Genomic DNA, 13,528 nt, shown 5'->3' with positions numbered 1-13,528 from the left:
GTTAAAAAAAATCATTGTTCAGCGGCTGTGGCTCTGGGTACTCGTGAACTTTATTAGTAGAGAAAAAGGACGCTAAAACAAACTAATGTTACAGTGTCACTTAAAGGCTAAAAACACAAAACCGTAGCTTAAAAAATAACCTCACTGACATCGCACTCAGGGGTCTGTTTTATTTTCGGTTTGAAGCCAACATCGCAGACGGTCAGATAGCTGATGCTGACAAGAACAACGGCAGTTTATATGTTTAAATAATCAAACTTACCGGATACACAAATGGACAGGATCTGTTCATAGAGCCAACGCGTTTTAGAGGAAGGGGTCTGACCTGAACCCCTAAACGCGAAACTACTGCTGCGAAGATCGTCTATACACAACGACACCTCACTCAGTTCATGTTGCAGCCCACTGCCAGAATTTTTCATCACTTTCCATTCACTGTTTGTGATCATAACTGTATAAGTACGTCATTATACGAGCTTTGTATCACAGCTACGAGGTCAACCAGGTATTTTATTTATTTATGTGATTAAAAACAAGACTCGGATGCATGTGTGACGCTCTAGATGACTTTTACTTTGAAAAGACCTTATGGGACCACGCAGGAGCGGCATGCATTTTCGTTTTCAAGTGAGGAACTAAAATATTAACAGTAAGTTAATCGGTTTCAGTTCATCAGCACTTTTAGAATTTGCCATGCAAGAAAACCAAATAAGACGAGCTGAGTGGACATGCCTGTCATGATAATATTTAACGCCAAATTTATTATTATAATAATACAGAGTAAGTAAGTAAGTCATTTGACACATAACACATGCAGGATGATGACTCAGGGAAGATACAGGACAGAGCCAAACTTTCAGCACTGTGCTCACAATTTTGAGCCATTCACTCACTGTTACGCACTCACTCTGAAAAGAAAAAGCATAATCTCATTCCCAAGAAATTCCCAACTATCACAAATCCCACAAACAAATTCAGAAGCTTTTTTATTTGATTTTTGTTTTTTATTTTTTGTTTTTGCGTTTTCTCATAAATTTCAGGAGGCACTCGCGTTTGTATGATTCATTTAAATGTCCAGCTGTTACAATACATGTATTCAAGTCTTTTAGTTGTATAACCGACTCTGACCCTTTTTAATAAATCCAGGTAGCTTTTTGACGCGAAGAAAGGATTTTGCGCTGGCGACCGTTAATAAATTTGGTGCTAGTGTTTTGTTTTGTGTTAATTAACTTTTACGGATGCAAAGAACAGGATCAAGTGAGTTTCAACAAAACAAAGCAGCTTATTAAAAAAAAAGTCTCCGGTGTTTCAAAGTAAGCAGTGATGGTGACTTGCTTTTACGAAACTACCTAGAAACCAGGAAATCAATTCAATTTATTTTGCGCAAAATCACAACAGCAGTCGCCTTTAGGCTTTATATTGTAAGACAGATACCTACATTAATCATTTTCTTGTCTGAAGACGTATTCCTTTGCTTGCTGTTCATCATCACAGTCAGAGAGAGAGCGCGAAATCTTCTTGTTTCCATGATTATTCCTCCCACACACTTTTGTGTGATTTGGGGATGCTCAGTCATATAATAAAAATAATACATTTTAGATTATCTGGACTCCTGGGACAGTGTGTGTGACAGTCCAACAGGACTGACTTTGCTTTATCTGCTTTATTTCTGAAGCACTTTTTTAAAGCAAATGTAAAACGTTTTTTAAAAACATAAAACTGATATTATTCTGTTTAGATATATTATTTTAACTAAAACTGATGTAGGTCAAAATAAGTACATTGAAAATTAAAAACCACTCAAACTGAAAAAGGCATTAGCAGTGATAAAAAGGCAAACAATTCAAATATGTAGAGAAGAAGAAATTTGAAAGAACTCACAAAATTTGCACACCTAAAATACCCAGGCCGGACAGTCCAATGTGTCTCGCTGACGTTGAGCAGCAGGTCCTAAGGTCCCGTACATTTTTTACTACACATAGCTTGGGTTTGTTTGATTATTTCTTTGTTGTAACAATGCTTCTTTGCAATAAATCTTGTTGCCTTGCAAGTAGTTTGTTGGTGCAGCAGCATATTAAATGGGATTTTAGTCATCTGGGACAGGCTCCAGCCTCCCCCGGCTACCCTGAAGAGGATGTGTGTTTAACAGACTTCTCTCTTTTGTTCCCGTTTTGTAGACATCATAGCTGACTTTATGTTACTGTTTAAGTAAAAGGATATAGAGGCTTCAGTTAAGAGACCACAAGAGTCAGTGTAGGTCAGGCTCCACAACTTGATTAAGATTTACTGAAACTATGAAAAAAAGGAAGAAGTCATAACTTCAGCTGCTGGCAGCAAACCAACCTCTCCTGGGACACTAGGAGTATTCTGTTAGCAAACAAACTATGAAAGCTACCACAAATACCGCACTAAATGAACATACTAACAAATTATGTTAATGCAAATATTGAGAGAACTCCCAGTATATCCACCAAACCTGTGGCCAGAGGCCAGCCATGCACTCGCTGCAGGACTAGAAACAAAAAGGACAGAATGACAGTTATGCAAAATTCACCTAACAAACAGATAAACAAATGATACTGCAAATGAAAGCGAAAACATCCTAGAATCAGCAACAGTCAGTGCTCCACTAGGCAAAAGTGTAAATTAGGCCAAACCACAAGATAAATGAAACAGTCCAGGACAGTGGAGGGAAAATAATGATTATTGTTATTATTATTTACTTATTTGAGATTGTCACAAAAACTAAAAATGATTCAATGTGACTGTGTCATCAAATAAAAATGTCTTGAGCTTAAGATACAACTAAGACTACAACTCCCAGACTACAAGGCGGCTGTGTTTGGTGCTACCATCAAATAGGTATTTCCTGTTCTTGCCAATGTTATCTCATAAGTGATTTGCTGTGTTATTCAACAACTCGTTTTAGCTGCTGTCACTTTCTGCTGCTGCTGACTTCACTGACTGTAACTACCGCTGTAAGTCCCTAATAAGGTAAACTAACTGTCAAGCTAAATGTTTAAACGTGTGTAAAAAGAAAGTGTTGTTAATGCTTCTTACATATTCGAGGTTTATTTCGAAATTAAAACTTAAAAACTGTATAATAAAAGTATAACAATAAAAGTGTATTATAAGATAGCGAGAAAACTACCCGCTTACTATCTTTTATTTGTCGTGGAAAAACAAACAAACAAACAAAAAACCATCGTGTCAAAAAGTGTGTTTATTTAACGTCTGCTTGCAGATGATGAGGCTGCCATGGCGGGTCCTGGCTCCACACACAGCACCTGTAAGGAGAGCCTCCTCAGTCCCTGCAGGGCTGATGAACTTTGTCCCCGCCTGCAGCACCACCGACGCCCACTCACTGGAGCTGCTGCAGGACTTTGTGACCCGAGCCAGACGCCTGTTTGTCATCACCGGAGCGGGTCTGTCCACGGAGTCGGGCATCCCCGATTACCGATCGGAGGGCGTCGGGCTGTACGCCCGCACTGACAGACGACCCATGCAGTACGCAGAGTTTGTCCGCAGCGCAAAGTCCCGTCAGCGCTACTGGGCCAGAAACTTCGTCGGATGGCCGCAGTTTTCCTCCCACTGGCCGAACTCTGCACACAAGGCCCTGCAGCGGTGGGAGGAGAGGGGCAAGCTGCACTGGCTGGTTACGCAGAATGTAGATGCTCTTCACTCAAAGGCAGGTCAGAAGAGACTCACAGAGCTCCACGGCTGTGCCCACAGGTGAGAACGCATAAACTCACATATGCATCATAGACAATAAGCGTCAATTAAGAAGTTATGGCAGTCTTACAACAATACAATACAATGTACTGTATAAACACTACTTATTTATGAGTAAAAGCCATGCACTGAGAATGCCACGTAGGTAAAAGTTTCCAGGTTTCATTGGCAAAATGTTGATTACTTTAGTGATGTTTTCATGTGCAATCACCACTATATTCTACAGTTCTGTGAAAGCATTTACCCCCTTCCTGAAAAATGGACTTCACTGCCACTAATCGAGTCAATATATCATGCCATGATCCAAAGAAACTCAAGAACAGCTGAGAAACAGTCACTGACATCCATCAGTCTGTAAAGACATTGGTTTGGTGACAGTAATTAAAACACACACCCTCTGCATCACCAGGAGTTATTAGGAAATTCTGTCTGTTTGCATGTTAACTGACTAGAAGACATTTTGAGGATGAAATCTGGGCGTCCTCAGGGTCACGTGCCTTGGCTGTGGTGCCATCTCAGCACGGGAGGAGCTCCAGAGGCGATTTATATCTTTAAACCCAGAGTGGCAAGCTCAGGCAGGCACTGTGGCCCCAGACGGAGACGTCTTCTTGGAGGATGAGCAGGTCCTCCATTTCAGAGTTCCCTCCTGTGATGACTGTGGTGGGATACTGAAGCCTGAGGTCACGTTTTTTGGAGACTCCGTGAACAAAGCAACTGTGCAGTTTGTGCACGAAAGGCTGGCAGAGTCGGACGCGGTGCTCGTCATGGGGTCATCTTTACAGGTAGGTCTTGGATTAACTAGTAAACCAGTTTGTTAGCTTTCAGCAACACTGTTCCTTAACTGAATACGTTGTTCCTCGTTGATGTTTCTCAGGTGTACTCAGGATACAGGTTTTTACTGGCAGCAAGGGACAGGGAGATGCCGGTCGCCATCCTGAACATAGGGCCCACCCGAGCAGACCACCTGGCAGAGCTGAAAGTCAGCGGCCGCTGCGGGGAAGTGCTGTCAGTCATTCAGCCGCTCTGACTGACCGCAGCCTAAATAGCTTGAAGTGCTCTGCTGGTTAGGTTAAAACTACCTCAGATTTATGGAAACAGTTGCTCTTTGTTGTTACACGCTGTATGCAGGTGAATGAATGTTAATAATTGTGAGCTATAAATGTGTAAGACTTGAATCCAGCTGATCTTCATACAGCAGGTTGGTGTCAGGGAGCTGAAATCCTGTCTCTGCAATCAAATGTCAACCTACCAGGAAAACAGAAAGGCTGTGCTTTGTTGTGTGATTGCTGGTTTTAGGTTGGCACAATAATGGTGTGCAGGTCAAATGTGTGAAGTGAAATAATAATTTGCAGGCTTGAAGGAAAACAGAGGTACCCCGTTTCCTTCCTCAAGCTCTTTTCACTTTATAGATGGACTGCATTCATGTACAATGTCTTTTCAAGTCTTATCAAACACACAAAGCACCATCACTATATACTGACGACACCTTTGGATTCAAACGCTCTTATTCTGATAAGACAAAAAGACACAGGGTGGCTGCTCTGATGTAGATGGGAAGATGCAATATAAATGTTTATTTTCATGTTCTGCCACCAGATCTGTTTTAAAAGGTGCAATTTGTTCTTCTTCCTTTTTTTTTATTACGCAATACTCAGATGGTTAGTATTTTGATTGATTTTAAATGCTGCCGTATTCAATTTGGCAGCATTTCCATTTTTTGTGAATTAAACCGCTTAAAGTAGGTTGAATTAAACTTTTTCAGGCTGGATTTTAAAGTGGCATTATGCTGTCGTTTTAAAGTTATGCAGTGGAAACTTTCTGTAATAAAATATTCAGAAAATAAGAGGTTTTGGAATTTATTATCACACTTGCAAGCCGGAAATATTCATCATTAAAGAAGTTTCGAACCTTGGTGTATCAAACATGAGGGCCAGAATCAGATAACAAAGATTCCGATCCGGCCCACTGCATGACTTTTGAAAACACAAAGGGTGTAAAATTTTGGACTGAATGTATTTTCATAAGTTTTCATGCTAATAAAGAGCTCCCTCATGGCTATTCATACTACACCAAAGTAATTAAGTCGTAGATAACAATGAAATTACAGAAATGTCTATTTTATGTGTGCATAGTAAGAAAAAAAACATCTGAATTTAAAAAACACTCTTTTCTAATTACAAGGTAGTCTGAGTAATGGGCTACTAGAGCTTTTTCTGTAACATTTCTCTCTCAAATTAAGCCTGAAGAGATGTGCTGACAGATTCTTCCATTAACTACAGCAGCATTTCTGTATCTGTGGAAAAACCGAGATATGCTGTAGAACTCGCACTGCTTTTTCTGATATTAACATGTCTCAGAGATTAAATGTGTAGTTAAACTTTACACTTGACAGAAAGCGGAGTTTCACTGTTGCGGTCTGCTGAAGCTCAGAGGGTGATGCATGTACAGTGGGGCAAAAAAGTATTTAGTCAGCCACCGATTGTGCAAGTTAACTCACTTAAAATGATGACAGAGGTCAGTAATTTGCACCAGAGGTACACTTCAACTGTGAGAGACAGAATGTGAAAAAAAATCCATGAATCCACATGGTAGGATTTGTAAAGAATTTATTCGTAAATCAGGGTGGAAAATAAGTATTTGGTCAATAACAAAAATACAACTCAATACTTTGTAACATAACCTTTGTTGGCAATAACAGAGGTCAAACGTTTACTATAGGTCTTTACCAGGTTTGCACACACAGTAGCTGGTATTTTGGCCCATTCCTCCATGCAGATCTTCTCGAGAGCAGTGATGTTTTGGGGCTGTCGCCGAGCAACACGGACTTTCAACTCCCGCCACAGATTTTCTATGGGGTTGAGGTCTGGAGACTGGCTGGGCCACTCCAGGACTTTCAAATGCTTCTTACGGAGCCACTCCTTTGTTGCCCGGGCGGTGTGTTTTGGATCATTGTCATGTTGGAAGACCCAGCCTCGTCTCATCTTCAAAGTTCTCACTGATGGAAGGAGGTTTTGGCTCAAAATCTCACGATACATGGCCCCATTCATTCTGTCCTTAACACGGATCAGTCGTCCTGTCCCCTTGGCAGAAAAACAGCCCCGTAGCATGATGTTTCCACCCCCATGCTTCACAGTAGGTATGGTGTTCTTGGGATGCAACTCAGTATTCTTCGTCCTCCAAACACGACGAGTTGAGTTTATACCAAAAAGTTCTACTTTGGTTTCATCTGACCACATGACATCCTCCCAATCCTCTGCTGTATCATCCATGTGCTCTCTGGCAAACTTCAGACGGGCCTGGACATGCACTGGCTTCAGCAGCGGAACACGTCTGGCACTGCGGGATTTGATTCCCTGCCGTTGTAGTGTGTTACTGATGGTGACCTTTGTTACTTTGGTCCCAGCTCTCTGCAGGTCATTCACCAGGTCCCCCCGTGTGGTTCTGGGATCTTTGCTCACCGTTCTCATGATCATTTTGACCCCACGGGATGAGATCTTGCGTGGAGCCCCAGATCGAGGGAGATTATCAGTGGTCTTGTATGTCTTCCATTTTCTGATGATTGCTCCCACAGTTGATTTTTTCACACCAAGCTGCTTGCCTATTGTAGATTCACTCTTCCCAGTCTGGTGCAGGTCTACAATACTTTTCCTGGTGTCCTTCGAAAGCTCTTTGGTCTTGGCCATGGCGGAGTTTGGAGTCTGACTGTTTGAGGCTGTGGACAGGTGTCTTTTATACAGATGATGAGTTCAAACAGGTGCCATTCATACAGGTAACGAGTGGGGGACAGAAAAGCTTCTTACAGAAGACGTTACAGGTCTGTGAGAGCCAGAGATTTTCCTTGTTTGAGGTGACCAAATACTTATTTTCCACCCTAATTTACGAATAAATTCTTTACAAATCCTACCATGTGAATTCATGGATTTTTTTTTCACATTCTGTCTCTCACAGTTGAAGTGTACCTCTGGTGCAAATTACTGACCTCTGTCATCATTTTAAGTGGGGGAACTTGTACAATCGGTGGCTGACTAAATACTTTTTTGCCCCACTGTAGTTTGACATCCCACTCTAACAAAACAGCTTTCTCTCACACTAGTCTTAACCTGAGTTATATATTGTCAGGTCATGTTGCATTATAGTCGCTATTTTCATGAGTGAGGTCAATGACAATATAGTTTATCAGTTAAAACGTTCTGATGAGAACATTTTTCCTCATGAATTTAAACACTTGAAACAGCATTATCTATACAAGGACACAAACACACACGCTGAAGAACGACATTAATGCACGTGTTAACTCTGATCCATCTTGTGGAACCTGTCGCCCACATCAATGACCCAACAGCTGTTTTGACAGTGTTTATTACGGTCATAAATAATCCACAGCATTTGCTTTAAAGACAAACTTACATCATGTTCACAGACAAACTGAGGGCAGTGTGACTATAGATTGATTAATCGTGAGATCTTTTAGGAGGTTTTGCTGCTCAAATCTCTGCTGCAGACGGAGCTTCCAGGTTTCCAGGTCAGACTTTATCTCCTCTTGGAGAGCAGCCGGGACACTGAAGGAATACAGACAACATCTGTGAGCTGCAGTATCCGGCTGCCATGTTGCTGAAGCCGTAAGCACCGTGAGGGGAGTCATGGACAGACAGTTGTCGAAACTCTTAGTGTGATCAAACCAGTAAGTGACGGGGTAACCCAGTAAGAGCCCAAACACAGTGCACAGGTTCCACTCCTCACATTTCTCTCCGCCACTGAGAAGCCTCTCAACCCCTTCAAGCTGCTGCACCCCTCCCAGTAGAAGTAGTAAATCTTGTATCATGCGCTTCAGGTCTCCCCTCAGTGGGTCAGCGACGGTGGGAGTTTCCTGTGAGTGGCAGACATCAATCACAGCGACGCTGCTCCCGTCATGAAGAACCTGCTCTAGATTTGACTTGACTGTGACCGGATTAACAATGAGACCATTTCCATTTAAATCCAGCGTGAGAAGCGATTTAGACACAAGCTGGAGAGACTGTAAAGAGCTCAGATAGTGCTTCACTTGCTCTGCACAGGCACCATTAATATCGTACAGAACAGCAGGCTTCAACCCCAAATCTACAGCTGACACCTGTGAAGCCAGGTCCAGACTCTGAGGAGCAGAGAGGGACTTTCTACCAGCAGACAGATATTTACGAGCAGCAGCAACAAAGAGCTCTGAAACAGACATGACTGCATAAAAATCACGTCACACGAGACTGAGGAGTCAAGCAGCAGGACTAGAGATATTTCTATTTAAAGTAACTGCTTAGCTGGGAATCAAGCACAAAAATTAAATGTTTTTTTTAAAGGTAATCTACACTTACAAGAAAGGTTTAAAAAAACTAACAAATGGTCAAAAGGTCAATGGATCTAACACAAGTAAACAAGACAAAAGTTTTCAAACTAAAACACGTCATAAAAACTGTTTCATGAGTTTATTTGTGTCCACTGTTTCTTCTTTGTTGGTCCAAGATGCCTAAAGGAGAAGAAACGTGTCAGTCAGAATAATCTGTAGAAAAACAGCAGTTATTCCGTGATAAATTCTGCTTTTGTTCATTAGAGGTGTGCAAACAGATCACACCTCTCTCCAGCTCTAGTAAAGAAGATGACCTCACCATCATCCTGGTTGTGATGTATTTGGGTCACGCTATGTCACTGGCTGAGGAGACATCAGGTCAAAATCGGAGAGATTTCTTGCAACCCAAACACCAGCTGCAAACAAGCCCAAATTCACCAGAAGATTCCTTAAAAAAGAAAAGAAAAAAGGTTTAAACAATCAGTGATGCCATCAACAGCAACAATACCCTGTTCAACCTGTGGCTACAGGTTGTGCTGTGCGGGGAAACTGATCAAACATAAATTTATAAGACAACAGGTATCTATAACCTCACCCATCTATTAATTTATATTCTTCTCTTTATCCAGAGCTAGGTCCTGGAGAGAACAGCCTAAGCAGAGAAGCTCAGCCTTCCCTCAGAGCTCCCTTCCCAGCCACCTGCTCCGGGTGAGATGCCAAGGCTTTCCCAGGTCAGCTGAGCAATATAACCTCTCCAGCATGTCTTGGGTCTACCCCACAGCTACAGAGGCTGGCTATTTTTTTTAAATAAATATATGAATATATAAATATATCTTATAGGCTTAACATCATACCTAGTATATCCGGTGCGTGACATTTACCTTAATCCTTGGGGAGCCAGTATTTTGGCATATTTGGTACACAGTTGTTGAGAATTCTGGTGTCCAGGTAATCCTACATAGCTTACAATGTGCTGCTGGGATCCAACTGTCTGAACATATTGGCCATTAAACATTGATTAACTAGCTACCCGTCATACTGTATACATTAAGCTTCCTGAGGGCCTTTAGAGTAGAGACTAGACTCTCCCTAAAGTTTGACAAAGTGGTTAATCGATGAGATTAGCCCATTTCTTCTGTTCATTGATAAACAAACTAAAAACAACTATTACGCTGGTAATATTATCATACAACTCCATTAAACTGATGATCATAATTGTAATTTTATTGTCTGTTTCTGTACTTATAGTGTAGCCTAGTGAGTGAGAGGACAAGGACAGATTCCTTCACTGGCACACCAGTGCTAACGCTAGCAACACAGCTAACCGCCCCAAAAACCCTCTTACTATCACTGCTGTCTGCTCTGTCTTACCTTCTGAAGTCGTTTCTATCTGTTGCAAACCGACAGGCCGAGCTGATCCACTCCACCACACCGGAGGAAGAGCCCTTTTTAGCGTTTGCCCCACTCATGTTGCTAACGTGTGTGCTGGGGGTAGAAAAAGACAACGGCAACGAGGGCGAAGAGTCAAGGGGGAAGGTTTTTAGATGTTACACAACTACGGCGTGCGATAAAGCTCAAACCCAAACATACGTCCTCCTCGCTCCACTCAGGACGTGCTGTTACATGACCAAAGATGTCGGCGACCAGGTACCGTCGGTTTCTGAAGCTGTGTGAGGAATGGCCCAGAGACGAGACCAAGAAAGGCCGCGACTTGGGGACCTTTCTGCGGCAGAGAGTCGCCTCTGCCTTCCGAGAGGGTGAAAATACTCAGGTAATGAATTTTAGCTGGTAGCAACACACGGACTCCTGTCTGCTGTAAACAACCGAAAGAAGCTAAGAGGACAGCTTAGTTAGAAGAGCAAGCAGCTGACAACCTAATCCAAAGCAGATTTCTGCGAACTTCAAGACTAGTATTGAGATGTTTGAGGCACTAATGTCCATCAGTCCACCGCTGGTTTTTGCAGCTGGGTCCATCTGAAATCATCCAATGTTTAGAAAATTTTCTACTCATCCGCCTCTGATTTACAATTTGGACATTTATAATCATTGCTGTGAAATTTTAGCTTCATATATCAACAGATATATAAACTTGCTGGAATGGGGTCAGTGGAACACCTTTCACAAATATATCTTGAAAGGTATTTGATGTATAAAGCTAAAATTTCACAGCAGTCATAAATGGCCGAGACTTCAAGCCGTAAAAATATTTGGGGTAAATGAGTGATGGTCGAACAGAAGATCCACAATGATTTGAGATGGAACGACCCAGCTTTGATGCGCTTTTTTAATAAATCTTGAAAATAAAATAACTATCAGCGTTTGCAACCAAGTAAACAGCCTTTAATCTGTTTCTAAAACATGAAGTTTCTGAGAAGCCAACCATTTGAGCACTGTAAACCATAACATGTAAAAAATATCTTGCCAAAACAGCTGGGATAGGCTCCAGCCCACTACCAACTCTGAACTGGATAAGTAGTAACGAAAAGGAATGGAAAAAGATGGTTTTTGATAATCATAGGTGTTTGATGCCAGCAGAATCTGAGGTGCCAATAAAACACTAGTTTATAAATAAAGGTTACACTGACTCGCTGCCCCATCTTGTGGTACAAATTGGCATTACACTGACGTTTTACCCTGGCTCTAGTTGAATTTCACCTGCCATCTCTTAAACACAGTACAAGCATTATTTTGCCTATTGATTCTGTACTGTGTGTTATCTGACCAGTAAGAATCAGATTTAAAAAATGTAACCCACAGACACCAGAGATACGGTGGCATAGTGATTATTTATTTTTATGATGGCATAGTAGAGCACAAGTGCACATAGCATGGCAGTGCATCGCACATCCTCGTGTCTTTTTCACGGAAACCAAAATGACCTGTTTGGAATTTAAAGTTAATAATTAAAATAATGAGAAGATTATTTTTTTCCATTTAACCCTTGTATGGTGTTCGGGTCTGTGAGACCCGTGTTCAGTTTTTTTCAAAAGAAAAATTAAACAATTAATTATTTTTTCACGTGTAAATGTGTTGTGTCTTTCCACTCACTCCACTTGATTATAACTGATTTATTTATAACATTTTATATAAAAGAAAAACGAGAAGCACATTAATTCATAAATATGATCTAACAAAGGTAAAGGGAAAAAATTAACCATGTTTGCTGTTCATATGTCTTGTAATTGGGATGAAGTAAACATCTGTTGAGTAATTTAACATAAAATTGTTTGATAGTGTTAATTTGGAAAGCCAAAACTCTAGCGGGTCCACCAGACCCATGAACACTGGCTGAGTAACAAAAATACGAACACCACACAAGGGTTAAAACATGTTAAGTGAGTAAAATCAAATCTTAACCACTTCAATGTTTCCCCATTAGATCTCAGATCCTGAGAAATGTGATCAGATGTACGAAAGTCTGGCACAGATTAACGGCAACATATACAGACAGCGGGTAAGTACACATGCGCATATGTGAGGTGCATTTCAACTTCATTATATCATCATACAAAAAACACATTGCCCTCCACTGCTGTCGTTAACCTGAGGTCTGTCACCTAGCGAATGACTTCTCCATTCTTTAAGATTGCAAAGGTGTAGTTACTTTTTTTTTTTTTTTTTACCTGTGTGGAGAAAGTGTGTTTACAGTTAGTACAAAGGTCTAAACAAACACACGAGGTTAATGGTTAAAAATTGTTAAGCTTTAAATTTGAACCATAAAGATCCAGAGATCAGCAGATGTCTGTTTTGCTCCTCTGAATTACTCAACTGTAAATAGGGAAGTTTTACTTAATATAAAAAAAGATTTTAGTAGGAAGACTATTAATTTGTCACATTGCTGTAAGGGGATATTTTCCTTGTGCATGTGAAATGCAGAAAATGGAAGCTGACTTCTTCAAATACTGTGCACACTCCAAATTATTTGAGTACATAAATGAACTTGTATATAATATTTGACTTTTTTCATTTGGAAAGAAATTTCTGTGTGAAAACTTGTCGAAGGCTACAAGAATTTTTTCTTTCTCTCTTCAGTTTCCTCGTGTGAGAGACACGAGCTTCACTGGAGTCACAGTGGAAGAGTGTAGATTGCTTTTGTCAGGTATGGACTCGCATGTGCTGTCAATTCTCGGTTATTTAATAAACATAATGTTGTTATGAGGCCCCGGGAACTTGCTGTAACTTAGACCCGACTTTTAAATTTTACAGGAACTATGCAAAATACGGACGAGGAAAAAAAGGGTCTGTGGAAGTCGCTAATGCAGAGATTCTCTTCGAAATCACCAGAAGACGTCCCAGAGAAACCTGCAGAAAAATAACTTTTTCTCCCAATCTTCTTTTCCTATATGTATAGAAATAAATCTTATTGTTACCATTTTGGACTCATTTTTCAAAAAAAAAAAAAAAAAAAAAAAAAATTATATATATATATATATATATATAATTTATTTAAATTGTAGCTTTAGAAATATTTTTGGATAT

General features: G+C 40.7%; 4 protein-coding genes across 4 annotated transcripts; 2 read left to right on the top strand and 2 right to left on the bottom strand.

The window, feature by feature from the left end:
* The first annotated feature begins 2,919 nt into the window (after positions 1-2,919).
* sirt4 (sirtuin 4) lies at positions 2,920-5,373 on the top strand. The gene is made up of 4 exons (XM_085354280.1): positions 2,920-2,978; positions 3,245-3,732; positions 4,220-4,514; positions 4,607-5,373. Exons 2-4 carry the CDS (start codon positions 3,245-3,247, stop codon positions 4,757-4,759), a joined length of 936 nt encoding a protein of 311 aa, XP_085210406.1. The 5' UTR covers positions 2,920-2,978; the 3' UTR covers positions 4,760-5,373.
* Positions 5,374-8,082: 2,709 nt separating this feature from the next.
* Positions 8,083-8,943, bottom strand: lg5h1orf74 (linkage group 5 C1orf74 homolog). The gene has a single exon (XM_085353293.1). The coding sequence runs from the start codon at positions 8,939-8,941 to the stop codon at positions 8,147-8,149; it is 795 nt and encodes a 264-aa protein (XP_085209419.1). The 5' UTR covers positions 8,942-8,943; the 3' UTR covers positions 8,083-8,146.
* Positions 8,944-9,166: 223 nt separating this feature from the next.
* tomm6 (translocase of outer mitochondrial membrane 6 homolog (yeast)) lies at positions 9,167-10,572 on the bottom strand. The gene is made up of 3 exons (XM_085353298.1): positions 10,421-10,572; positions 9,369-9,497; positions 9,167-9,229 (listed from the first exon to the last, which is right to left on the bottom strand). Exons 1-2 carry the CDS (start codon positions 10,516-10,518, stop codon positions 9,401-9,403), a joined length of 195 nt encoding a protein of 64 aa, XP_085209424.1. The 5' UTR covers positions 10,519-10,572; the 3' UTR covers positions 9,167-9,229; positions 9,369-9,400.
* A 52-nt stretch (positions 10,573-10,624) lies between these two features.
* Positions 10,625-13,415, top strand: uqcc2 (ubiquinol-cytochrome c reductase complex assembly factor 2). The gene is made up of 4 exons (XM_085353297.1): positions 10,625-10,820; positions 12,429-12,503; positions 13,082-13,148; positions 13,256-13,415. The coding sequence occupies exons 1-4, from the start codon at positions 10,683-10,685 to the stop codon at positions 13,363-13,365; spliced, it is 390 nt and encodes a 129-aa protein (XP_085209423.1). The 5' UTR covers positions 10,625-10,682; the 3' UTR covers positions 13,366-13,415.
* Positions 13,416-13,528: the final 113 nt, after the last annotated feature.

This window comes from Diplotaxodon limnothrissa, linkage group LG5, assembly GCF_057381915.1.
Source record: "Diplotaxodon limnothrissa isolate DT_005_m linkage group LG5, D_limnothrissa_male_GT1.1, whole genome shotgun sequence".
NCBI lineage: Eukaryota > Metazoa > Chordata > Actinopteri > Cichliformes > Cichlidae > Diplotaxodon > Diplotaxodon limnothrissa.
The sequence above is the reverse complement of the archived record's forward strand: the minus strand, read 5'-3'. Positions and strand labels throughout refer to the sequence as shown.

Coding starts and splice junctions, on each gene's coding strand:
- sirt4 (XM_085354280.1), top strand. CDS start 3,245: ATGATGAGGCTGCCATGGCGGGTCCTGGCTCCACACACAGCACCTGTA. Junction 3,733..4,219: donor CTCCACGGCTGTGCCCACAG/GTGAGAACGCAT, acceptor GGGCGTCCTCAG/GGTCACGTGCCTTGGCTGTG. Junction 4,515..4,606: donor TCATGGGGTCATCTTTACAG/GTAGGTCTTGGA, acceptor GATGTTTCTCAG/GTGTACTCAGGATACAGGTT.
- lg5h1orf74 (XM_085353293.1), bottom strand. CDS start 8,941: ATGTCTGTTTCAGAGCTCTTTGTTGCTGCTGCTCGTAAATATCTGTCT.
- tomm6 (XM_085353298.1), bottom strand. CDS start 10,518: ATGAGTGGGGCAAACGCTAAAAAGGGCTCTTCCTCCGGTGTGGTGGAG. Junction 9,498..10,420: donor GATAGAAACGACTTCAGAAG/GTAAGACAGAGC, acceptor TTCTTTTTTAAG/GAATCTTCTGGTGAATTTGG.
- uqcc2 (XM_085353297.1), top strand. CDS start 10,683: ATGTCGGCGACCAGGTACCGTCGGTTTCTGAAGCTGTGTGAGGAATGG. Junction 12,504..13,081: donor GCAACATATACAGACAGCGG/GTAAGTACACAT, acceptor TTCTCTCTTCAG/TTTCCTCGTGTGAGAGACAC. Junction 13,149..13,255: donor GTGTAGATTGCTTTTGTCAG/GTATGGACTCGC, acceptor TAAATTTTACAG/GAACTATGCAAAATACGGAC.